Below are 25,912 nucleotides of genomic sequence, written 5' to 3'. Positions count from 1 at the left end.
CTGCACTTTCTCACTCTCTCTCTCTCGGCGCAGTGACTTTGATCCTGGGTGACAATGACTTTGAAACTTGTCATGGTCACCGCCCGTTTCTGACTCATTCACAAATCCCTCCCTCCACTATCTGTGAAGAAGCAAAATGAATTACAGGGAGACGCAGGCTAAAGATTTAAGAGGTGCAGGTGTAAACATCCAAAGTCAATGTAATGTGACTATGTTTCAATTATGGGAATATCTTGCAGAAATAAATGTTAATAGTTGAGTGGAAATGACTAGAAATCTGGGAACATTAAACTCACTCAATTCACACTATGTCATTCATTGATTATCAATTCATTTCAACAACGACAAATGAATCTATATTTCACAGAGAGTTAGTAGGTAATAAAACATTATTCAATGCTATCTACTCATGTTTACATAGAGTTCCAGGACTAGAAAGAGCACACCATGGTGATATTGATATTTCTGCTTCCATTCATTCAACGATTCAATGGGATTCATTGAAGCATTGCCTGGCACCAGAACCAGGTCATGTGTTCAGAGACCCCCAAGTTGCTCTAAGGTGCGTCCTCTTTGGTTTGTTTGTCTTTTTCTTTTGAGCATCGTTTGGCCATATGAAGGAGAAGAATTGTTCCCTGAGAGAAATCTCTTGGGGTACTGCAACTTTACATATTTGATATATTTCTATATCGTTTCTCATAGAACATGCGCAAAAAATGTTAAAATGGACATTGATGTGCTAAACAAACTGTGGCTAAAGTTACTTTAAACATAATATTGATGTGGATTTTAAACAAATTATAAAATAAGTAAACAAAAGAAAACACTTATTTTAGGCATTTTTAATTGATATATGATAAACCTAAGCATAAACATCTCCACCAAGGTCACTTGGTTTTTACTGAGTATAAAACCTCCACAAATTTAAGCAGGTTTTATTTGTACAGAGAAAGGCATACGTTCCCGCCAGGTTTGTCTTTTCACCAGAGGCTCATGACAACATTTGTGTAATAATTATTCCACAGCTCACGGTTCTCTTCCGAAGCCTGCTGGTTATTATTTAACAGTTTTAACACTATAAAACTTTAATAGACTTTGAGCTTTTATTAACCAGGTATAGCAGACCTTCCATTTCACAAACTACAATTTATGGCATTAGATTACCACAGTAAATGGAAACCCTTATTGATTTATTAGATAGGTTTTGTCATTGCTTAGCCAATAGACCAATGAAAAGGAGTTCATTTGTTCAAACCAATTAAAGTCACTGTGGCATTCAAGCTTTCAGAGGAATTCTGCATACAGCAAAACGTGTTTGCTTGTGTGAGTGTCTATGTAGGTGTCGTGATGTTCAAGGAATATTTCTGGAAGATTACGCCTCACAACATGCTGAGTGTTTCTCAGTTTAATGTTCTGTCTCTCCCTTTAACAGTCTCTTAGTCTACTTACACAAATACTGACAACACGCATTAAGTCAGATTCAGCCCTGTACTCAATGAACCGATATAATGAAAGAATTAGAAATAACCTTTACAGTACTTATTTACCATGTCAAGCATGGGTTAAAAATGAATGCCTTACCAAACAAGCAGTCGGATTGCCTTCAATAGCTATTATAGTAAGACCATTGAAGCCATTTTTATACAGTGATTTGACTACATTTGTGACCCCGGACCACAAGACCAGTCATAAGTCACACGGGTATATTTGTAGTAATAGTCAACAATACATTTTATGGGTCAAAATGATCGATTTTTCTTTTTTGTCAAAAATCATTAGGGTATTAGGTAAAGATCATGTTCCATGAAGATATTTTGTAAATTTCCTACCGTAAATATATGAAAACATGGAGCACTTTTCCACCATCGCGCCGAACCATTCTAAGCACAGTCTGAAACGGTTACAGTTATGTTTCCTGGTTCGACACGGAACGATTACAAACTGTTCTCGGCTCAGAATCTTTGACTGTGTTTCACAGCTGCTTAACATCACTAGCCCTTTTCCAAAAGTCTTTAGTAAATTACCGGTAAATTACCATTAAGAGATCATTTTTTTACACTGTTTGGTCCAACCAATTTGTTTACAAAGTCAAAGAGAAAGTTCAGTAATCTAGTTTGAATTAATCTAATTCAATGTCGATGAGTTGAATTAGAGCAAGTGCATGAATGTAAATGTTTGCCACAAAAATATAAACCACATACCTTCGGACACAATGTCAAAACCTGACATTTTTTTAAATAAAAACAACACTGTCAGCGTCACAGTCATTGTGGAAAAAAAACTTCTGCTTAATGACATCACAGAGCTTACTGATATTTTGGTACTTGTGTGTGAATGGTATCCTACTGGTTAACTGTTTTTTTAAATCCTCTAATTGTAATCTATTAATAATTTGAAATAAATTAGTACAGTATTGTTACAAATATGAAAAAATTCACTAAATATTGTCCATTGGGTGATATAATTCACTGCTCTAACTGTAGACAATTCTCTAGCTGCATTAATGCAGAATTCAATACATGGACACAGTATCGGAGGCTTGTTCTATATGCCGAGTAGTTTGTGCTTGGATACCAGACCTCTCATCCATAATACACAAAGGGTTCTGTCAGGAATGTCAACTTTGATATTTGAGATTTTATGTTGGCACAGAATGATCTCCACGACACGTCTCTCAGGTCATTCACAGCCTGACTCTCTCCAAAATTATGTCTCTCCAGCGGCCAATGTTTTCTTGTCTGCTGTTTATAATGAGGGGCAGATTGTGTCTAACTGTGGATTCACTACTCTACCCTGGAGACAGACTCCCAGGCAAACAAAAAACTGGCATAAAACCATCATGCTAACATCCTGAGATAGCCGTGGTCAGTGTTAATTCGACTAAAATGCCAAATGGACAGTTGTAGATTGTTGATTATCAGTACCCTCTCTACTTCCAAAAATATCGTTCACTCTTAGATACAGTCAAACCCTTACAAAAATTCACCATGGTAACCACAGTTAAAAATACCATTGTTACTACACTAAAAATGTGCTAAATCGGTATCAGCCACTACTGTCACCAAAAACAATTCTGAAAGCTTCACACACAGCTTGAAAATTTCGAACAGATGATGATTTTACAAAATTTTTATGGAAATGAGAACCACAGCAGACGGACAGATACAGTAGATAAGCAGGAACCGGATTACATCTGACTGTTCCACACAGGTGCAAGAAAAGTGGCCAAAATGGCTGACTGGAACAAATACAGAACGGGGTCTGCAGCTTAAATGGGAGCAGTGTGTTTGCGTGCGTGCATGTGTGTGTCCGAGCGTGTGTGTGTGTGTGTGTGCGTGTGTGTGTGTGTGTGTGTGTCTGTGCACACATGTGCGTGTGTGTGTGTGTGTGTGTGACTTGTGACAAACACACAAGTCAAGAAAGGGTCCATCTAGGGAACAAACTCTAACCTGATTACAGAGAACAGACGGACACAATTAATATAGACGATTCACTAATAAAGGCTTGCAGGCTCGATTAGGGAAATTTAGGCTTGGACCCCTATGGCCATATCCATCTGAGAGCTTTGACTAAAAGATTTTAAAAATTCATGAAGCTTTCTTTTCTCACACACATTTTTATAAAGTACACACACTCGTTTGGTTTTGAGTGTGTGTGTGTGTGTGGGTGTGTGTGTGTGTGTTTGTGTGCATTAAGACAAAGTGTGAATGTGAGGTTGTTAAAGGGATAGTTCACCCAAAAATGAAAATTCTGTCATCATTTACTCACCCTCTTGTCTTTTCAAACCTGTTTGACTTACTTTCTTCTGCAGAACACAAAAGAAGGTATTTTGAAGAATGCTGGTAACCGAACAATGGCGGTACCGATTGACATGCATTGGTTTTGTGTCCGTACAATAAAAATCAACAGGTACTGTCGTTGTTCCGTTACCAACATTCTTCACAATATCTTTTTTTGTGTTCTGGAGAAGAAAGAAAGTCATACAGGTTTGAAATGAAAAGAGGATGAGTCAACAACAGAACAACTATGACTTGATGGACCACGTGAAAATGTGCACTAAAATACACAGTTTTTGAAGTGCTCTATTTTCACACACTAATTTTGTACTTAAGATAAAAACTCAACCATGAATAGAAGTACGTTAGTATTTTAAGTACAATTTTGTAAATGTGTGAAAATAGAAGACTTTAAGTACACTTATGCAAGTGTAATTAAATAAAGTGTATTTTAGTGCACAATTTTTTACCTGGGGCAAAACTTTTATATTAGGCATAAACATAATAAACAACCTTGGGATAGCTGCTCAAAGTAACCGCAAAAATGGCTCAAAAATTCATTTGTTTGCATATGCCACTTTGAAATTGTTGCGTCTTAAGCGTTAAATGTTAAGGTTATACGTTGTTCTGTTGTCACCCAGTTACAATAATTTGTTGGTATACAATTATGTTAATACGCTTGTAAGTGTTGTTTAGTTTCCAAAGACTTTTGTATATTACCGACACCAAAACGACAAGATTAATTTCTATTAATTGCAATCAGGAAGCGAACTGAGTCTGTCTATAACTCATGCTGATGTTTTTTTTTTTTTGCTTTCTTGTCTTTTGCGATTTACCAACTCTCAGAAAGGCTGAGATGAATTCTTGACACTGGCGGCAGATAATTATGATTACTGCACTTGTTTTACTGGGGGGTGTAATTAGCTGTGTTCGGTGAATGGAAAGGCCTCCATTTAATCTGTGGGAAATGTGCTGATCGCTCTGGATGACTGTTTGACTGAATATGACTGACAAAAGAGAAATGACATTCTTTTTACATTCTCTCTGAAACCAAAGCTATTCAGAGTTCCCACTCTTCCTGGCTGTGATGTGTAGTGATCAAAACACCTATACATCAATCAACAAAATCTCTTTTACATGGTTGTAAGGTCTATTCAAACAATCTAGGAACACTGCACATTATGAGTGCATACTCAAAATATCACAGATCCGCTGGATGTTGGAACCGTCACTTTCTGGCAGAATGTGCAAATTTGAGGCACTCTACAGTATTAATAAAGTCCTAACTCATCTCTCTGAGCTTGTCTTTGAACTCCTCACCAATGGCAGCTATCCAGCAACACAAAACTCCCCTCTCCCTCTTTCTCTCCTTTCCTCTGGCATAAAACAGCAGAATAAAACCTTGATAATGCATCTCATTGAGTTTAAATCCTGCTGACCAAACATCATATTTTAAACAGGTGACAAGTAATAAAAGCATTTCGTCTTAACCAACCCTGACTACACAAAGCATTGAGCAATAACGATCATATGTTGGCTCTTGTCCTTTTTATTACCGTTTTATTTTTTTCTCTCAATAACACCTCATTGTTCTAAATTTAAGTCGCACACAGCTGTAGAAACTTTGCGTCATCAAGCTGTTTCTGGTTGGTACACTGTGTAATTATGTTGATGACTGAATAATCTTTAGGCAAGGACATAAAAAAGAACAAGGGATCTCCATGCAGGTGTTTTCCTACACTATTAATTATGTGTTGTTTTCTATCCACAGTCATGATGCTCAATCTCTTGACTCAGTCTAGATTTCTCAGTGTTCATCTTGTTTATCATTGACAAAATTAGTTAAAGGAGTGGTGCAACAGTGTTTCCAATGTTAAATATGCTGGATTCTCATGCTACATGGTCAACTTGTCAAAAAACGAGTTGGATGCATCACATAGTATTTCTGTGCTCGAACCACCCCTCTAGGGTTCGTATAGGTTTTGGGAAAAAAAATTGAACATGAAATTCCCTTACGTAACAACTTTTCTTAGTCCCTTATTGGATAATTCTCCTCGAAAAGCACGCCCACGCGTCAACCAGCGAGAGAGGGAAAAAGAGCACGCCCATCAATGCGCTTCGTACGTTGTACTGTAGTTCAGCTGGGTTTGCCTTCAGGGGCTCACCTATTTTTGGAAATAATCGTACAGCTGTATCTGTCTTTTATCAATTTGATCAAACTAAAAAACTCTTCGAAGATACGAAGTATGCAGTACTACTCTATAGGTACTCAAGATTAATATGGCAGAAACTGCGTGTGTTACCTCCGCTTTACCAATAAAAAAGCTAGTGCACACTACATACTGTTCCAGAAAAGAAGGAGAGCAAATAAAAAGCCTGATCTCAATTCGTAACTATTTTATGTGGAAGCTTATCCGTATAAATTTGTACAATGTGAATCATACAAAAACGTACGATTATTGGAAAAAAACAATACTGAAGCCGCATCCCTAAATGCACTGGTGCAAAAGAAAATCACACTAAAGCGTACAAATGAGATACGACCTTGTAAAATACAAACAGCAGTGAGATTGTGTTGGAAAATGTGGGTTTACAACAAAACAAAGGTAGGCCCTATGTAATTTTTTTTATTTAGAACTATGTCTTTAACGTTTCTTAATTACACAATGGTGATGGTTAAACACTGAGCTGTTTAATCCTTCTCATTTACCAAGGTTACACCACTCCCACTAAAAGAGTTGGGATCACCCCTTCAGACAGACTCTATAGCCACTTTGGATGTGCCGTGCCATGTTCGCGACCCTCTACCACCCACACAGCCACTGCGCACCCTGAGAGCACAAGTTACTCATCCCTTCTGTTCCCAGATACTTCACAAACTAAACATGAGATCATGAGAGATTTGCAGATTTACGTTTAGTGGGCTAGATTGTAATAAAGACAGTAAGAGAGAGAGAATAATGAGATGAGAGACTGTGAGGAGTTTCATAATCACCTGCAGTGATGGAATACTGACAAATGCACCTGTTTTTGTCTTGAACAGATTTTTTATCTCTTTTGCATCTCCAGCCTCTGCTATATCGAACTCAATAACCCAGACATCAAGTATCTTAAATTCCTTTCATTCTTTGGATTCTGCTATTATTTAAGACATTGGCTATTTAAGACATTAAGAGTAAAAAGAGAGAATGTACTCCAAATGCCAAAGAGCAGATCAGATCACAGAATAATCTAAGAAAGCAAATACCAACCCAAAACCCAAGTGAGACAGAAAATGACACTATAAATCTCTTAAAAATGATTCATGCAGTTCAGTCAAGAATTATCCACATCTAACTTATTTTTTACATTTATATGAATGTTAATGCAAATGTGAATATTTTAGATGCTCTGGCTGTTCACTTTACATTTAAATTGTGTATTGTGACTAATCTTTTAAAATGATAAATATTCAATAATATTCAATAAAACCATTACCAGCTGTTTCCTATAATTGCATGCATTGTATTTTGAAGCCAAAATATTAATTGAGAGGCTACACAGAATAATTCAAAAATTAATTTGTCACACAGGAACCCTGCTTTCAATGTCGTAATGGCATATCAACTATACCTTAACAATCTTTTTAGTCAAATACTATTTAATCCTACTGATAATTAATTTTATAATTATGGAAACAGAGTAAAACTATTTCATTTTCCACACGCACTTACAAAGCGGGTTCAACTGTTGCAGTGTACGCACTTATGTAAATAGCTTGTGAAAGATTGTGTCATTCGCGCAAAAAACGTTGCATTTGACACTTTGGGAAGGAACAGTAAGTTGGTAAGTTCTGCGCACTTACGGGTGCCATCGAAACGGGTGGCGATGGTGTCGAGGAAGGTGTTCTGCGGGGCCAGCAGACCTCTCATCACGGGCATTCTGGTACGGGTCGACTGCGTCCTCCGTCCGCCTCTGCGCCCTGCTGGTCCAGACTCTTGCTCACCCCCGAACCCGGGTAAGAATCGAGATGTTCCGGGCGCGCATCCTAGACCCTGCAGGAGCGCCCCGATCCGTGATACGCGCGGCTCCACTTTGGCAGCTCAACAGTGACCATATCCCTCTCAACGGAAAAACCACATATCTGCCTTATACCATGTCACAAAGCGAGCGAAAATCCAAATATGTATCTCTCTAAAACAGGTGTTTGGAGATGAGATGAACCTGTGCGCTGGAGACTGGAGCTCTGAGGTGAGGCGACTGCGCACTGATGCCGTGTGGACTCCTCTGTGCCACCAGGATCCGTTCTTTCTCTCCACATTTATATTACTGGCTTTCTCTAGTTGCTATAACCAGCAGATGTCATATCACGTGGTAAGCGCAGACTAGCGAGATAACTCAAGCAATAGTCGGTTTGATTTTATTACATTTTAGATGTACATGTTAGACTACATATTCAACTGTAAGTGGTCGCAAAAACAAATAATTTAATTCTTACCAAACTGCAAAATGTATATAGCAAAATTGTGTACAAAAGAAGGCGGGATGACTGTGTGGTTTGTATATATACAATAAAAAAATTCTATAAAAGTGATCAACACTGTTAGACAGAAATAACGTGAAAAGGCTTGAAATAGATTTAGTAAAAAGCTCTAGGTATTAAGATTAACATGTAAACACATAAATTCACACAAAAAACACAACATTCTTTTTTTATTTGATGGTGCTGTACATGTGGTGTGAATGGCTCCAAATTATTTTCCTAAATCTGAAGCTTTGATGTCACTTTAGCAAGTGAACTCATATTCCAGATGACCAAAATGTTATTATTACTGAAGGAAAAGTCATTAGTAGACGAGAAGTGTAATGAACCTCGATTTACCTCATCCAGTTTTAGTGTTTACATTTACTTTTGGATTCGAATTACATTCCACTGCGCAATGCACTGAATGAATAATGCCATTGTGATGAAATAAACAAAAATGACCTTCATGTAAGCCTGTCATACATTGCTATTAATCGTTTACGAAGTAATATGCAGATTTCCGGTATGCCAAACCAGTGCGATACACTGTACACCAGGAATCGTGGACATTGGTTACAGCCATGACAGTGACTCGTGCCGTGCTTACTAAGTAAAGAAATTGCGACATCTACCGGTCTCTATTGAAACACGCAGGACTGAATACAGCCTTTAAAAAGCCAATACTATGTCCCGAGCTTTACTTTGCGTTTTGTAAAAATAGACTTGGCACATCAACATCATCGTACTGAAGGTGGATTGAGAATATGGCCTACACCGGAAACAGATTGCGTTTTGGAGGTTGGGTGACTCTTTACATTTTGTCACTCTCTCTAACATGAACTGTTTATTGCATGTGTTGGTGATGGCTTGAATATGAGTTGGTACCAGCTGCACATGACACACAAGTTACGTTACAAGTCACTAATGTTTTGTATATGGAGCGTGTGGTACGCGCTTATTTTTGTAATATGATTATCAAGACGCAAGTGGGAGTGTGACACAACATACTGTTGCATACTTAAAATTGCATGTTTTCATACATGTCAAAATGTTAAAATTGGACGCTTTTGACGCTACATAAGTGGAAACGTGCTTCCGGGAACACCGCGTGTGTTAACTGTTACTTTTCTCTGCGCTGGTTCGGCCTGGACCATTTGCGGTTTGCGAATGAACAGTAGGCTACATATTTATAAACCCTTTGAATGGAAATTGCAAGCTCGGGTTTTACATTTGCGTATCAATATTAGTGAAAAAAAATTCTTAACAACGCAGCGTCTAACATTTCCGGAGTAAGATACAAAACGTCCTTAGATTCCTTTCATCAAAGGAGGGTTCGTTTTTCTGCGCCGCCGAGCGCCCTCTTGAGAAAAACAAGTGCCTGCCCTGAATGCACCCTCCATGGGTGGATAATGAAGGCGGGACTAGTTGTTCGAGTTTACTTCCGTATTTTCTTGGATTGGTGGGAGATCGTCTGATTGAGCAATACTTGTATGAGCAGAGCTGGGTAGAGCCTATGCCGTCCTCTCAGCTGATAGCAAACGACGCCTGTCAAGTCCAGCTCAAAAGCCTTCAAGTCTCTAAGTCTCCATAGGACACATCGACCGTCGACAAGACCTTTCAATTTACTCCGATACAAACTCAAGAGAAAAGGTAGGCGTTGTGCATTGAATTTTAAGTCTTAAATCGTCCAAAATAGCCGCCGATTCATTGCTGTCGTTTGACATCTTCAGCGAAGCGCTAACGTTACCGGTTGTATGCATAGCATAAACATTATGGAAAAAGATACTGTAAAGTAAACTAAAATAAAGTCTATCTAAACGCAATAGTTATACTTATAAAGGGTAAGATGTGTAAGTTATTTAATTTCTTTACTGGTGAATTGATAATACGTTCAAATATGTAAAATAATCCACATCCCATTGTAAAACATCGTTAGCAAAAATTCTTTCACATTATAAATTATGGGTGTCATTTGGTATTACACTCGATACATTTCACCTTTGTCCTAAATGTTTTGTTACGTAACAGGCCTGTGTGAAACTACAACGAGACGTACGACAAATCTTCATAGGCGTGACATTGACACGAAATTAGTCGCTCATTGTGAGTGAAAGGTCTGTGTCATGTTACACAATGGTTGCGGACAACCTAGTTTCTTTAAAGTGAATCATTAAACAAAACATAAACTGAACCAAAATAGATAGTGCTTTGATATATGCCATGTAAATAAATAATTGCTTTATTTCCTGTACTGTGGTATATATGGTACTATGAGAATGGTATGGTGTTATTCACTTGATACATGTGCATAAAACAATATTGCTAGGGATGCACCGAAAAGAAAATTCTTGGCCGAAGCCGAACATGATGTGAAACACTTGGCCGAAGGCCGAATAATACCGAACACCGAATATGGTTTTTGCATTTCTTCTATTTATTAAGCTATTTTTTCACTATTGCACAAACTGAATAGTCAAAATTTGCTTTTAAAAATTTGTCTTGCTTTTCAATAAAATACAATACAACTTAATATAAAATTGAGCAAAACAAAATACATTAAAACAAAAAATTTAATAGCCTATATTAATTAGGCCTATAACTGACTGGTAAAAGAATGTAATGTAAGTTACTCTGTACCCCTACAACAAAACACTTCATTAAAAACTGTCATTCCACATTAGGCCTATAAGCTAAAAATACGAATAAACGAAAACTGTTGGATTATTATAGGCTACATTGCAAAATGATTTTAAGAAAAAAAAACATCCAATGCAAGCAATTCTGACTGATGCTGACTGACAACCATTTCAGTTCACGTCTCTCCTCCAAACTCCGCCCACAGAAGCTGACTGGTCTCTCAGAAGGTGCACTCGTGGATGCACAGAACATACTTTGACAAGTTGTTTAGTACAGGGAACTGTGTGCACGCGACCACTGTATGATGTCAAAGGATGTCGCGAGCGGCGGGGCTACTGTCAGACAGCCCGCTTCCGTCTGAAGTAAAGTTACCGACCGGTAAAGACGCTTTCATTTGGAAATTTACTTCCGTGCGGCAAGTCCCGTGCTGTGTCTTTCTCTGACACTTTAAAATGCTCCACACACACGCACGCACTGTCAAAATGCCCTAAATATTGCATTACAATACAATACAAATTTCGGCACTATATGTTGAACATATACAGTAGGTCATGCACATATAGTCCGCATGAGGAATGATGTCCGTTAAAACAAGTTTACTGGGGGAAAATGCCGAGTCACTGGTTGTGCAACTATTTTTTTCAATGGAGTCCATTCATTCATCAGGAGCTAGTACTACCACTACTGTAAATGCACATCTAACCATCATCAATCTTGCAGGCTCCAAAATGTCTCAGAAGATCAAAGCTGGCTCTGTGGTCGAGATGCAAGGAGATGAAATGACAAGAGTTATATGGGAACTAATTAAGGAGAAACTCATCTTCCCTTACCTGGAGCTCGACCTGCACAGGTGAGATTAGAGACACTCACAGCAGGTGAATGTTTGTCTCATTTTATTTGATTTCCCTTGTGATTCATTTTAATCACATCCTCTGTTTTAATAACGATTATTGTCAATCTAGTGCCAATTAGTAGTCCCTTACATTGTTTTACCATGGTATCCCTTTCCACCTAAATGCTGTAGTTACGCCATTTGCAATGACTTGCTAAGTAATACAAATTTTAGTGTTAAGCAATGTAGATTTCTCAGGTCTTTGACACAATGTGGTAACTGTCAAGGCCAAAGAGAAGCATTATCATCCCACTGGAGAAAGTCAGAGCTGTTATTACATCATATCGTATGTCCTTATTAATCATTTGTACACATGAACCTGACCTGGAGTTTTGAAGAATAGTGCAAACTAAAGCCTTATCCGTCTGATAAGTGTTATCAGTATGTGAACAAGGTGTCATCAAGGGGGATTCTCTAACGTCTGTGCTTTAAGTCACTTCCCTCAGAACTTTTTCAGAACTCTGACACTCTGCATGTAGAATCATTAAATGATTTGTGTTTTTTTACCTGTCATGCTTTTATTGACAATATGCTTACTAGTTGTCGCAGGCTCTCCAAACTTTTGGAGATGAAACGTAACATTTACAGTGCATGTTCAATTTAAGCTTTTGAGAGTAGCGTGACATTCAGCCAATCCTCTTTACATTCCACGAATTAATTCTGCCTTTCCGGTGATTGATAGTATAGTTGCAACACTGGCCTTGACTAGCCATGCTGCAGTCATTCGTAATGGAGTCAATGGTATACGTTTTATCTAAGCAATGTCCAATGCAGTTGTTTTACTGGTCAAAGCTAGAGAGTAAAGAATATGTAAACTATTCTCATGTTGGGCTGATGCTCAAGTTCAAGGTTTCTGCACTTTTATTAGGGGTCAAGATCCCTATTCAATCTGTTCGATTTCTTTTGTACTGTTCTTTGTCTCATGTTTCTGGATGGGAGTACCTCTAGAAATGTATGGTAAAAAATGGTGTAAAATTTGGAAGACGGATTGTCTTTGGTAGAACTGCCCGTCAAACCTTGTAGTCCTATGAAAGGGATACTCCACCCAAAAATAAAAAATTTGTCATGAATTACTCCCCCCTAAGTCATTCCAAACCAGTGTAAATTTCTTTGTTCTGTTGAACACAAAGATAGATATTTTGGAAAAATGTTAGCAACTGACATTTTTGGGACATCACTGACTAACATAGTAGGAAGATTGAAATGGTAGTCAAAGGTGCCCTAGCAGTGCTTTCCTAAATTCTTCAAAATATCTAATTTTGTGTTCAACAGAAATAATATTTCCTACTGGTAGTCAGTAATATCACAGAAATGTCAGTTGCTAAAATCTTTTTAAATATCTTTCTTTGTGTTCATCAGAAGAAAGACATTTATACAGGTTTGGAACAACTTGAGGGTGAGTAAATGATGATGAATTTTTATCCCTTGGACAGATCAAATGTTCATGTGCGTTATTAACTTTTGAATTGGTTATCTACAAACTTTTTCCCATCTGGCCTTGTCTCGTGTAGATACAACATAACATTCTCACCTTACAGCATCTAGAGCATTGAACTGTTGCAATATATGATTACAGCATCACCTGCCAGCAAGAACACTCATACTTGAAAACACTGGTACTGGATTCACACTGGATTCATTTTTCAAAAATCTTTTATATTTTAGGGAGTGGAAGGAGAAATGTGTCAAAGGTCACAGTATGCTTAACACAATAGCCAGGAAATAGAGTACCGCAGAGATGACGTATTTTTGTAGGCCAACCCAGAAGTTAGCGCCATACTGGTTTCCTCAACAGAATGCCTAGTTTCCCATAAACTTTTGGAAGATCGCAAACAAATAAGATCTGTGATTAACAAAGGTTTATGATGTCTGCACGTTTTGTTTATAAAGATAATCTTTACAAATGAACACAACATTTGTTACTTTTGAAGCCTAAATACAATGACTAGAAGTAAAAATCTAACATGAGGCTATAAACAGACTACACTATGGTAGCTGACTATTAACATCAACACCACCGATCCTCCGACAACTTTTTCAAACTTTATTAAAAATGTTTTCCCTGGTACGGAATTACTCTGTGAATGAATCTCCATCCATGTTTTTAGAGATTTGTGCCCACGTTGCATTATTTGTGAGATTTATATGCGCAATGGCATCTAACGTCCCCGCCAAAGGATGAGGTCACTTTTAGCAACTTGTTAGCAACCGCCACTTTTAAGACACAGTAAAGTTAAAAAAAAATCACGACCGTGTTATAACTGGTGTGTTTTATGTCATAGATTAAAATGTGAAGATATTTAGAAGTTTTGTTAACCACAGACCTGATTTTAGGCAATTTACCAACAACCCATTCAAAACACCCGTAGACTGGGGCAATAGAACCGGAAGTGCTAAAATCCTAACTCGCTTCTGGGGTTTGCATACAAAAATCCATCATCTCTGTGGTAACACTCTATAAGGAAAGTGTGTATGGGACAGTTCCACTCCCACTGGTAGACCTGTATTCTAACTAATAAGATGCTCTCTCCATAGTGTGTCAAATGTGTGTCGTACGCTTCCTCTGTAGTTTAAAGTTTCTCAGATGATGTCTTCATTAGTTCAGTCACGCATGCACAAAACAGACGAGGACTTTTTCTTTGCCTGTTGTTGTATTGAACTGCTGAGAGTACTGCTGAATGGGGCTTAAAAAGAATTTAAATCAGTGTGGACAAGTTTATTTTAAAGGTTTCAGAACTTCACAAGATTTAAAGGCATTTTTGTAGTAGCTGGAAAACTTCTTTGTCAAATATAGCAAATATTATTTATAACCCTATATCTAGGCCCACAAAGAGACTTGCACCTCATTTACACACATTTCTGTAGAATGTCATTGTCATTCATAGAAGTTCTCATTTTGTCAGTATAAATGCATTCTGGAAATAGCTTTTAGCAAAATCTTTTAACTTATCTTAAGATGCGTTTGTCAAGTAATTGGCTCCTTTTAACAAATTAAACATATTTGGAAACTGACTTAATTTAACACATTTTACTATATATTCAGTTTTTCTCCCTGTTACTGTGGGATTAACTTTATTCGGTTGTTTTGTAGATTTTAACCATGTTCTGTCTGTTTTAATACATAAAGGAATGAAGTCATGTTGACTGTCAGTGCACTGGAACACTGTGTCTTTGTGCTACATTACCTAGTTTCCCATTGACCCCATTCTGAGTATGCCATATGAGATGCTCATGAGTCTGACCAAGTGCTAAGAGTTGCATAGATTTGCTACAGAGTTATCCAAGTTTGCAGTTATCAATATGACATTTAAGATGATGACATGAGCTTACTGTTTGCAAAATCTGTTACTAACAATATTAATTAGCGCTTTTCTGGGTACTCAAAGCGCTTTACATGGAAGGGGGGAATCTCCTCAACCACCACCAATGGCAATAGGCCCGTGTACACACAAAAATCTTCATTAATATGTCAAGCACATATTGAACTAGATGCACAACCCTTAAAGGAAGTTTCTGTATTCCTCTGTGTATGGCAGCTATGATCTGGGAATGGAGAACCGTGATGCCACTGACGACAAGGTGACAGTAGAGGCGGCAGAGGCTGTGAGACACTACAACGTCGGCATCAAGTGCGCCACCATAACGCCTGACGAGAAGCGCGTGGAGGAGTTCAAGCTTAAGCGGATGTGGCGCTCTCCCAACGGGACAATCCGGAACATCCTTGGTGGCACTGTGTTCAGAGAAGCTATTATCTGCAAAAACATTCCCCGCTTGGTTCCAGGCTGGATCAAGCCTATTATCATCGGCAGGCACGCGCATGGAGACCAAGTAAAGTTACACACATTAAAATATCTACTTATATCAGATCTCTGGTTTAATACTAAGGTCGTCGTATTTACAGTATGTTGTTAGTGTTGCATGATAAGGAGTTATTAGGGTTTGTATTTTATCATAATGCTGCTGTTTTTTAATCATTTCTACTTAACTGCAGCAAAATTGTATGCGCTAGGCTTATTGCTTTTTCAGTAATGACACAGTATCATAATTCTCTTGTGATAACTTGTCTCCATCTCCCTGCTACAGTACAAGGCCACAGATTTTGTGGTGCCCGGTCCTGGAAAAGTAGAGATGACATACACACCCAAGAACGGAGGAGAGCCAGTCAAGTTTGTTGTCCATGACTTTGAAGGTAGCCTGCGTAGCAAAACCGTGAAATAACCTTTGTAATGTTTTGCACAAATTTGTGGCACAGTCCTCATGAGCAAACTTTCATAGATCGAAAGTGTTCTAATGTCATCCTCTGATGATGTCATGGCAGCAGACTTTCACCTGTCTGAGCATTGAACTCATTTGCCATGCCAGTATGAGCCCAGTATGAGGCCACATGGGTCGATGGACATTGTCCAAAATTTGTTAATTTCCTTTAATCAGTGTTTGCTTTAAAGCTTTATGGCTTTATGTTGGGATGCTATTTTTTTTAACAACCCTATGCATCATATTTCTCAAATTTGATTTTGAACACAAGTTTAACATTTAAACATAGTAGTTAGTAGAAAAGCGTTTGGCTTTGAAATGGATAGTTCAAAATTAAATTGCTCACCAGCTCAAACACTCACCATCATTTTGCTTTGAATCATTTGACCTGTGAAACACAAAATAAGACGTTAGGCACCATTCACTTTTATTATAAAAAAATTTGACTGGGCCTTTGGACTTTTAGATGAAACGAATTGAAAATATAATCGATTGAAACAACATGCATGACACTGTGTTTTATCTGGCTGTAGGTACTGGTGGAGTTGCCCTGGGGATGTACAACACAGATAAGTCCATCCGCGACTTCGCTCACAGCTCTTTCCAGATGGGGCTGACCAAAGGCTGGCCCATGTACCTCAGCACTAAAAACACAATTCTAAAAAAATACGACGGGCGCTTCAAAGACATCTTTCAGGAGATCTATGACAAGTGAGTCATGTCTTTGGATGTCTATGAATGAACTTTTACAAGGCAATTTTTAAAGACCTCATCCAGTTATATAGAGTTTGTTAGTCAAGAACAAATACAGAGAGAGCATTTACATGCTGACTTCGCTGTCTTAATGTGCCTATTATGAAAAACACTTTTTAAGTGCTTTTGTAAATGGGTGAATGTTTAAAACTGTGTTTGTGGCAGAGAGTACAAACCTCAGTATGAGGCCAAAGGCATCTGGTATGAACATCGGTTAATTGATGACATGGTGGCTCAGGCCATGAAGTCTGAGGGAGGCTTTATCTGGGCTTGCAAGAACTATGATGGAGATGTGCAGTCAGACTCTGTAGCTCAGGGTGAGTAAAACTAATGTGCAATAATTCATGAAAATTGATTCTTGTTGTTTTTTTGGAAGTTCTGAAAATCCAACCCTTCTGGTCTCTGTCTGTAGGTTATGGGTCATTAGGAATGATGACCAGTGTGCTTGTGTGTCCGGACGGGCGTACGGTAGAAGCTGAGGCTGCCCACGGGACTGTCACACGGCACTTTCGTATGCACCAGCAGGGCAAGGAGACCTCCACCAACCCCATCGGTGAGAAAAACACACCTGCTGTTTTGTTTGTTACACATACACGCAGAAGAACAGCATATTCGCTAATGATGATTAACGTCATGATATTTTATGTTGGCTTCATACAAACCGTTCTTTTCTATCAGCATCCATCTTTGCATGGACAAGAGGATTGCTGCACCGGGCACAGCTGGATAAGAACGGCGAGCTGAGAGTATTTGCAGAGGCATTGGAGGCTGTTTGTGTCGAAACCATCGAAGCCGGTTTTATGACTAAGGATCTGGCCATCTGCATTAAGGGCATGTCTGGGTACGTCCATGATCTGCTTAACATTGGGTCAATGTCTCCAAAACATGATTTTTGTATTTTCAGTAGCCTGTTTGTTTCATTGTCATACAAGCATCCCTCGATGTGTGTAAAAATACTTTTTTTCTCCACAGCGTCACACGCGCAGACTACCTCAACACTTTTGAGTTTCTGGACAAACTGGCTGAGAATCTGAAGATCAAGTTGTCAAGCCAACCCAAACTGTGAAGCTGCCGGGTGTTCTTGACGCGACAGGCGCACACACTGACTCGTAACCCTCGACCCACGGCAAGCCACCAACTCTGTTAGTCCCATCTACTGTCTAACTGTGACCAAAGACAAGTTATGGACCGTACCACTACAACCAGTAGGGGGAGCAGTGCACTTTCAGCTGGGAAACATGAAAGTGCCTTTTTAAATGGAAGGAGCTACCTTCATTACACTTTTAGAAACAAACTGCTGATATGCATTTGCATTCATGAAGGATGTGTCATATGTATGTCATGTATCTTTTAACATTGCAACTTTTATTTTGCATTATACCCTCTGCCGTGCATAAATATGTTTGTGTTTATGGTCTACTTTGAATACCTGTTTCCTTATCAGTCTCCGTGTGTAATTGTCTTGTCTTCAGAAATATGCCCGTATTAAGAGGAGTGAGATTAGGTCTTAACAGTGTAAATACCAACATGGCAGTGAATACCTGATTTACTGTAACTGTAATGCCTGTAGTTACAATCAGTAGACATTCCTTTTCACTATTTTGGTCAAACACTCAATGCCACTGTCTGTCACCGGTTTGCAAATGAATTTGCGTGTATGCAGCATAGATAATATTCTATGCCTCTTTTCATTGTGGTCTGTGTGCTCATGTGATCAGGTTTTGGACCTTAATAATAAATACGTTTTTAAGAGATTAATATGGAAATATTCTGATCTGAGTTTATTGTTTGTTTTGCAAGTAAAGAAGGTGTTAATATAAAAGTGTTGCATGATATGGGACTCCGTTTTACAATTGCTGGGTGGTATCCACAAAGCAATGACAGTCAAACTGATTTGTAAACATCAGTTTAACACAAGCTAACATTTAATAAATCATGTTGTCAATCTGTATACACTAGGTTTATAAATTAGTGAATTGTATAGAAATATTACATATTTGTAATATAACTAGCTCCATTTGTCTTGGGAACACAGTTAAACAATTTGAGGGAAATACACTTTTATAAAGTTAATACTCACACTGTGTTGTATTATTGCTTTCAATCTTATTCTTTACCAAATATATATTACAAAATAAAATTTAATTTAGAGGATAGAATTAAAAATGAATTTAAGACTGCTCCTAGAGTGCACCTAGCCCAAATCTCTTATATAGTTAAATTACTGTATGTATTTACTTGATAACAAATTAGAAAAAGAAATAAAAATGAAACAAATTGTTTTTATTGTATTATCCTTTTAGAAGAATGTCTTCACTGAAATAAGTGAGAAATTCTGCTCAGAATTTCACCTAGCACACTTTCTTCACCAGATGGCAGCACAGATCGACAGCCTGATGTTCATCTTACTACAGAGAGGACGGCAGAGATTTTCCTATTTTTTAATTAATAGGTCATTGTGAATTGTTGATTTTTTTATTTAGGATTTTTGTCCTTAATTTCAGTGTTTAAAGCGAGTATAGCCTACTGCGCAGGATGTGATTTCCACCTGCTGTCCATCACACTCTGAAAAGTGACTGAAAAACCAGACGGTAGTCTGAACATAGCCATATTGCTACACACCTCCAAATTCTTTGGCAAGTGCCCTTGACTTTATTAGATATCTGTCACAATGGTTTCTCCAGGAAAAGTGAAAAGCGGAGGCAAGTACATTTGGCAAGAGATGGAGAGAGAAAGAGAGAGGGAGATCATCCCTCGGACGGCCACCATTGTACCGTGATAATTGGATTCTCCTTGTAATGAATACAGACATATTCACAGCTTTGCTCGTATAAAGATGACCATTATTTCATACGAAGTAAAGCGTTATGAATATAAAATGGAGGCACAATGGTGATTCCGATGTTACGACGTCAATCGTGCACAAGCCGAGTTCATTGGACCACCGCGAGGGCTACCGCGATGCAAACCTGCTCAGATTGAATGAAAGTTTAGCACATATCCACTTGACTTGTGAAAGGCAAGATGTCTGATGAACTAAAAAAGTACTGTATGCTGATGGATATTTGCATAAATAATAAATATAAGTACCCATCCACTTATAAACAGACTACATATCCATTAGGTCAATATAGTAAATATTTTCATCACAAGTTCACGTTTCTTACAACATGTGTAAACCAGCATGCATGAATCTTTTGAACCTTCAGATACACTGACATTGAAAATAAATACACAAACTAAGATAAGACTTGGTATTGTTTCTGTCTGTCTTTCTGAGACATGCCTTATCTATGTAGCAAATACAGTGGTTTCCATGGGGACGCACAGCCACTCAACTCTTCAAAAGCAGGCCAAGCAGAGGTAGAGGGCCCCTTTGTGTTGGAGAGGAAAGCGTGGAACAACGCTGGGCAGATGAAAGCCATGCTATCCTTATGGCCAATCATAATTTAGTCATCAACGCAGGAGCACACAACCCAAATAGACGGAGAAAACACAAACAGGAAAAAGAGAGATGAGTATGTCAATATATGAGCAAGAGAGTATGGAAGCCCGTTTCCGCCAGGGTTGGGAATTTTTTTTAGATTTTACAAGTCATTATTATGACTTAGTATCTCAAAATAATGAGAAACTAAGTCGAAATTTCGACTTAATAACTCATAATAATGACTTAGTATCTCATAATAATGACTTAGTATCTCATAATAATGAGAAACTAAGTCGAAATTTCGACTTAGTAACTCATAATAATGACTTAGTATCTCATAATAATGACTTAAGTATCTCAAAATAATGAGAAACTAAGTCGAAATTTCGACTTAGTAACTCATAATAATGACTTAGTATCTCATAATAATGATTTAAGTATCTCAAAATAATGAGAAACTAAGTCGAAATTTCGACTTAGTATACTCATAATAATGACTTAGTATCTCATAATAATGACTTAGTATACTCATAATAATGAGAAACTAAGTCGAAATTTCGACTTAGTAACTCATAATAATGACTTAGTATCTCATAATAATGACTTAGTATCTCATAATAATGACTTAGTATCTCATAATAATGAGAAACTAAGTCGAAATTTCGACTTATAACTCATAATAATAGAAACTAATCTCATAATAATGACTTAGTAACTCATAATAATGACTTAGTATCTCATAATAATGACTTAGTATCTCATAATAATGAGAAACTAAGTCGAAATTTCGACTTAGTAACTCATAATAATGACTTAGTATCTCATAATAATGAGAAACTAAGTCGAAATTTCGACTTAGTAACTCATAATAATGACTTAGTAACTCATAATAATGACTTAGTATCTCATAATAATGACTTAGTATCTCATAATAATGAGAAATAAGTCGAAATTTCGACTTAGTTAACTCATTATTATGAGATACTAAGTCATTATTATGAGATACTAAGTCATTATTATGAGATACTAAGTCATTATTATGAGATACTAAGTCATTATTATGAGTTACTAAGTCATTATTATGAGATACTAAGTCATTATTATGAGATACTAAGTCATTATTATGAGATACTAAGTCATTATTATGAGATACTAAGTCATTATTATGAGATACTAAGTCATTATTATGAGATACTAAGTCATTATTATGAGATACTAAGTCATTATTATGAGATACTAAGTCATTATTATGAGATACTAAGTCATTATTATGAGATACTAAGTCATTATTATGAGATACTAAGTCATTATTATGAGATACTAAGTCATTATTATGAGATACTAAGTCATTATTATGAGATACTAAGTCATTATTATGAGATACTAAGTCATTATTATGAGATACTAAGTCATTATTATGAGATACTAAGTCATTATTATGAGATACTAAGTCATTATTATGAGATACTAAGTCATTATTATGAGATACTAAGTCATTATTATGAGATACTAAGTCATTATTATGAGATACTAAGTCATTATTATGAGATACTAAGTCATTATTATGAGATACTAAGTCATTATTATGAGATACTAAGTCATTATTATGAGATACTAAGTCATTATTATGAGATACTAAGTCATTATTATGAGATACTAAGTCATTATTATGAGATACTAAGTCATTATTATGAGATACTAAGTCATTATTATGAGATACTAAGTCATTATTATGAGATACTAAGTCATTATTATGAGATACTAAGTCATTATTATGAGATACTAAGTCATTATTATGAGATACTAAGTCATTATTATGAGATACTAAGTCATTATTATGAGATACTAAGTCATTATTATGAGATACTAAGTCATTATTATGAGATACTAAGTCATTATTATGAGATACTAAGTCATTATTATGAGATACTAAGTCATTATTATGAGATACTAAGTCATTATTATGAGTTACTAAGTCGAAATTTCGACTTAGTTTCTCATTATTATGAGATACTTAAGTCATTATTATGAGATACTAAGTCATTATTATGAGATACTAAGTCATAATAATGACTTGTAAAATCTAAAAAAAATTCCCTACCCTGGCGGAAACGGGCTTCCATAAGAGAGAGATGAGAGACTGAGAGTTCTTTTATTTCAAAGAAATAAAAAATGAACAATTACGTTTTTTATAGTGATGATCAATTCTATGTGGTGCAGTTTGTGCTGCCATGATAGTAACGATGGAGGTAATTTTAATACAATTCTAACAAATAAACTTGTTTATCACATTATGCATCTTTTGTTTGTATTCAAGACCCGATTTAAAGCAGATATGTAACAGACTGAAAATCAGTTGATTTATTCTTGAAATAAAAACTATACTACATTTATTTATTATGTTTGGTATTTTTAGATCATCTGTTTAAAAATGTGAGGGCAAAGTAACTCGCACATTTGAGGGTCAACAATAATTGTTAAAATATTTGACCACACTCCTAGTAATGACAACTATTTTGTTTGAAAACCTAATCCTGTAAATAAATTGCTTGTCTTCAAAAATACATTCCAAAAGGTTGCAAAAGTTTTAGGCTAATTATAGGTGCCTTAATTTTGTCCAAGTAAGCCTACACAATCTCTCCTCCCTCTACATGTCACAGTGTCCTGTCCAATTGCTGACTCTTTTAATTGACTCAGAAAAACAAGAGGGGGAGAGAAACGCTTTTCTGGAGTTTCTGGAGCAGATAAGCATTTAGCATGGGTTCAGATGAGGGTCTATGTAGGTCATGCACAATATGGCGCCCACAAGTTTACAGCTGGGGCTCGCACTGCTATTATCCCACAACAATATCTCAGAAAGGAACTTATTTAAGCCCATTAGCCCACGTCCCCTCCTCCTTCATTAACGCACCCTTTCTTTAGACAAGCCAAGACAATGAGCTCTCAGAAAGGGTAGAGAGGGGGAGCGGAGGAGAACTGGAGGGCAGGTTGCAGGTTTAGCCCAGAACCCACGATAATTACTGTGTTTCTGTCTGTGGCCTGAAAAAGACTTTAATAATGTTTATTTTTCGGTAGGGACCCCGAACAATAGATACAGGGCCGGCATAATAATGGCAAGCTTTTGGCTATTAACCAAGATCTCGTCTCTGTCACTCACGCCGAATCTCTTAAGCTTCATTATCGAATGAAGTCTTAATGTCGACCACAATTTGCACATTAAGTAGTTCTTTTATGCATTTACACTTCTTTTGGGAGAATGTGTATGCCATTTCAGTCCAGGTCTGAGTGGGTTGCTAATTATACAGTTGGGGGGATGTTGCTTTGAGTATGTGTGGACAAGTTTGGCTGGACAAGGGCAAATATCCTCACAAATAGGCTACAGTGTGTAATAATGATAAAAATGATTACTTTATAGGTGGTCGTAATTGGTCAAAAAGACAAACAAATACTCATGAATTGGCCAACTCATACTGATTTAAATGTAAGGTTACAATGTATGTGTGAGGGTTAGGTTTAAGGGTAGGGAAAGAAAATATTTTCTAACAACAAAAGAAACAATCGAAGTCAATGTCTTTACTAATATACAGTTTGTTTCTTTGTTTGAGAGAGAGAGAGAGAGAGAGAGAGAGAGAGAGAGAGAGAGAGAAGCTATAATGCAGATTTTACACACTGACCTACTCCTATCATATATTATTTAGTAGCCTACATGTATCAATGCTATGTTTCCTAATGGAAACTTGAAGACATCATGTTTAAAAGCCTCTAATGTTGTAGATGAGGAACCGAGTCCATTTTTTTCCCGTACAGTGTTCGTCAAATCATAGAAAGAAATTTAGAAATGTTATGATAGAAAATTACACAACAAATGAAAACAGAACAGTTGCATAGAAGAATACGTTTCTTAAAAAATGCGTTCCTAGTCATAGACCCAAGAGACATTGCTTTTGTTAAAGACTATATCACCAAGAATTACACACAATAAACGCTAGACTAGAAAAGGAAATTAATCATCCTCAAACGACGTTCAGCAGATGTCCCTCACAAAAACAACCCCGATTTAGTGCCCTGTAGATGCAGCTGCATAAAGAAACTGAAAACTAAAGCAACAATTGTCACATTATAAAAATACATACATTGTAAACATTATACTTTGCGGTACGAATATCGTGTTTCTTTGCCAAATGGGCAATTCCAGCGTTATGGACGTGACATTTTTTGTTATGGACCTGACATAAAAATGCTCAGAGAATGAATTTGTTGCGATTATATTGAACTATCTGTTTATATTTTACTGAACCCTTGTTGATAGAGTCTAAACATCAAAAAATGTCACTCTATGAAAAAAATGTATATTTAAAAAAAGGGAAATAAACATGCGTTATGGATGTGACAAAAAAAGGATGCGGTTTTTGGGAGACGATGAACTTTGTAGGATTTTTATAAAATAAAATGCACAATCCTGAAGCAATAATACCCAATGAATGGAGAAGGGATGCCTCTTTATAGAACATAAAATAGTTACTTTATATTCATTTTCACGTGTCCATTTATGAGGAATATGTAGCGTTATGGATGTGACAATCCTGAAAATGGCACTTACCTTACTATGAAAAATCATGCACTAAAAATAAAACAAATGCTTTACAAATTTGAAGAGAGATCTCACATGGGTATTTGAACCACCAAATGTTAAAATCTGTGCTGTTACCATAGTAAAAACCGCTGGTAAAAACTTAATTTTTTCGTGGTAAGGTTGACATTTTCACGGAATTGCCCAAATGCATTACGGCAGCCGGAACCATTTATCTCCGGAAATTGTTTCACTCGGTGACGGAACTGAATTTGACAAATGGTAAACAGAATCGGGTGAGTCTTTTTACACACAAATAAGCGACCAATCTCTATATTTATGCTCTTATGTTCTAATAAAATGCACATCGACTCCTCGCTGTTAAGCAAATTTGTCGTATACCAGTATTTTGGTTGTAAACTGGGTGACACAAATGTCATTGGGAGAGGATGTAGCGGTGTGCTAACTAGCATCATGTTATGAAGTCATCGGATGAATTTGATAACACAGCGAGTATTAAAGGGAGTTTAATCACCATTTCTCCCTGAGATAAGCAAAACTAGATATTGTAGTCTGCAGTAGTCTCGCTCTTTTAGTTTTTATTGCCTGCAGTTTGTTTGGTATGTGTCAGTTAGCATATGTTATTTAGCTGCACATGGATGTACTGCCACTATGCCTTAAGTTGTTAAATCAAATAATTCGTGATGTAGGAATTAATTTATGGCTGCCTTTTTCTTTTCTTTTTGGCCTTCGGCGTTTACCTTTTTGCGCTAACTAAAAAGGATCAGTTGTGTTTAGTGTTCCACATGGTGATGTATTATCACCTCTTTGATGATGTCACTTTATGTACCTGGAGCATGATGATAAATTAGTGATCCTCTGTTCTTTACAGTATGTTTGAAATAGATTAGACATTATTTATTGTTACGTTAGCACATCACACAGAATATAGCATTTAGTATATTACAGCATCATAACAAAGCAAATACTACCCCTGTTTTGCACATTTTATAAAATGGCATCTAGGGGCAATGCATCTGCTCACTACCGCTTTCACGGGTTCATGTGATCTACCAGACCACAAATCTGCTTTGTCAGT

At 37.0% G+C, this 25,912-nt stretch overlaps 3 protein-coding genes across 5 annotated transcripts in view; 2 read left to right on the top strand and 1 right to left on the bottom strand.

The window, feature by feature from the left end:
- The window catches only part of kcnh3 (potassium voltage-gated channel, subfamily H (eag-related), member 3), a 130,256-nt gene extending 122,141 nt beyond the window's left edge, over nucleotides 1-8,115 (bottom strand). Inside the window, exon 1 of the mRNA XM_057335785.1 lies at nucleotides 7,621-8,115. Within this exon, the coding sequence (XP_057191768.1) occupies nucleotides 7,621-7,696 (76 nt within the window). The 5' untranslated portion in view covers nucleotides 7,697-8,115. The remainder of the gene's footprint in view (nucleotides 1-7,620) is intronic.
- Nucleotides 8,116-9,672: 1,557 nt separating this feature from the next.
- Nucleotides 9,673-18,582, top strand: idh1 (isocitrate dehydrogenase (NADP(+)) 1). Of its 2 annotated transcripts, XM_057335793.1 has the most exons (10): nucleotides 9,673-9,930; nucleotides 11,638-11,767; nucleotides 15,346-15,637; nucleotides 15,893-15,998; nucleotides 16,597-16,774; nucleotides 16,982-17,133; nucleotides 17,229-17,369; nucleotides 17,495-17,657; nucleotides 17,789-17,902; nucleotides 17,938-18,582. In XM_057335793.1, exons 2-9 carry the CDS (start codon nucleotides 11,646-11,648, stop codon nucleotides 17,880-17,882), a joined length of 1,248 nt encoding a protein of 415 aa, XP_057191776.1. In that variant the 5' UTR covers nucleotides 9,673-9,930; nucleotides 11,638-11,645; the 3' UTR covers nucleotides 17,883-17,902; nucleotides 17,938-18,582. The 2 variants fall into 2 exon arrangements, with proteins under 2 accessions (XP_057191776.1, XP_057191775.1); XM_057335792.1 differs by having other exon boundaries at nucleotides 9,678-9,930; nucleotides 17,789-18,582.
- A 6,483-nt stretch (nucleotides 18,583-25,065) lies between these two features.
- plekhm3 (pleckstrin homology domain containing, family M, member 3) overlaps nucleotides 25,066-25,912 on the top strand; it is a 42,786-nt gene continuing 41,939 nt past the window's right edge. For both annotated transcript variants that reach the window (XM_057335787.1, XM_057335786.1), the window contains exon 1: nucleotides 25,066-25,109. The gene's annotated coding sequence lies outside the window, so the exon portion shown is untranslated. The remainder of the gene's footprint in view (nucleotides 25,110-25,912) is intronic.

The sequence above is a fragment of the Triplophysa rosa genome, linkage group LG6, assembly GCF_024868665.1.
Source record: "Triplophysa rosa linkage group LG6, Trosa_1v2, whole genome shotgun sequence".
NCBI classification, from domain to species: Eukaryota; Metazoa; Chordata; class Actinopteri; order Cypriniformes; family Nemacheilidae; genus Triplophysa; species Triplophysa rosa.
This window is presented reverse-complemented; position numbering and strand designations above follow the sequence as displayed.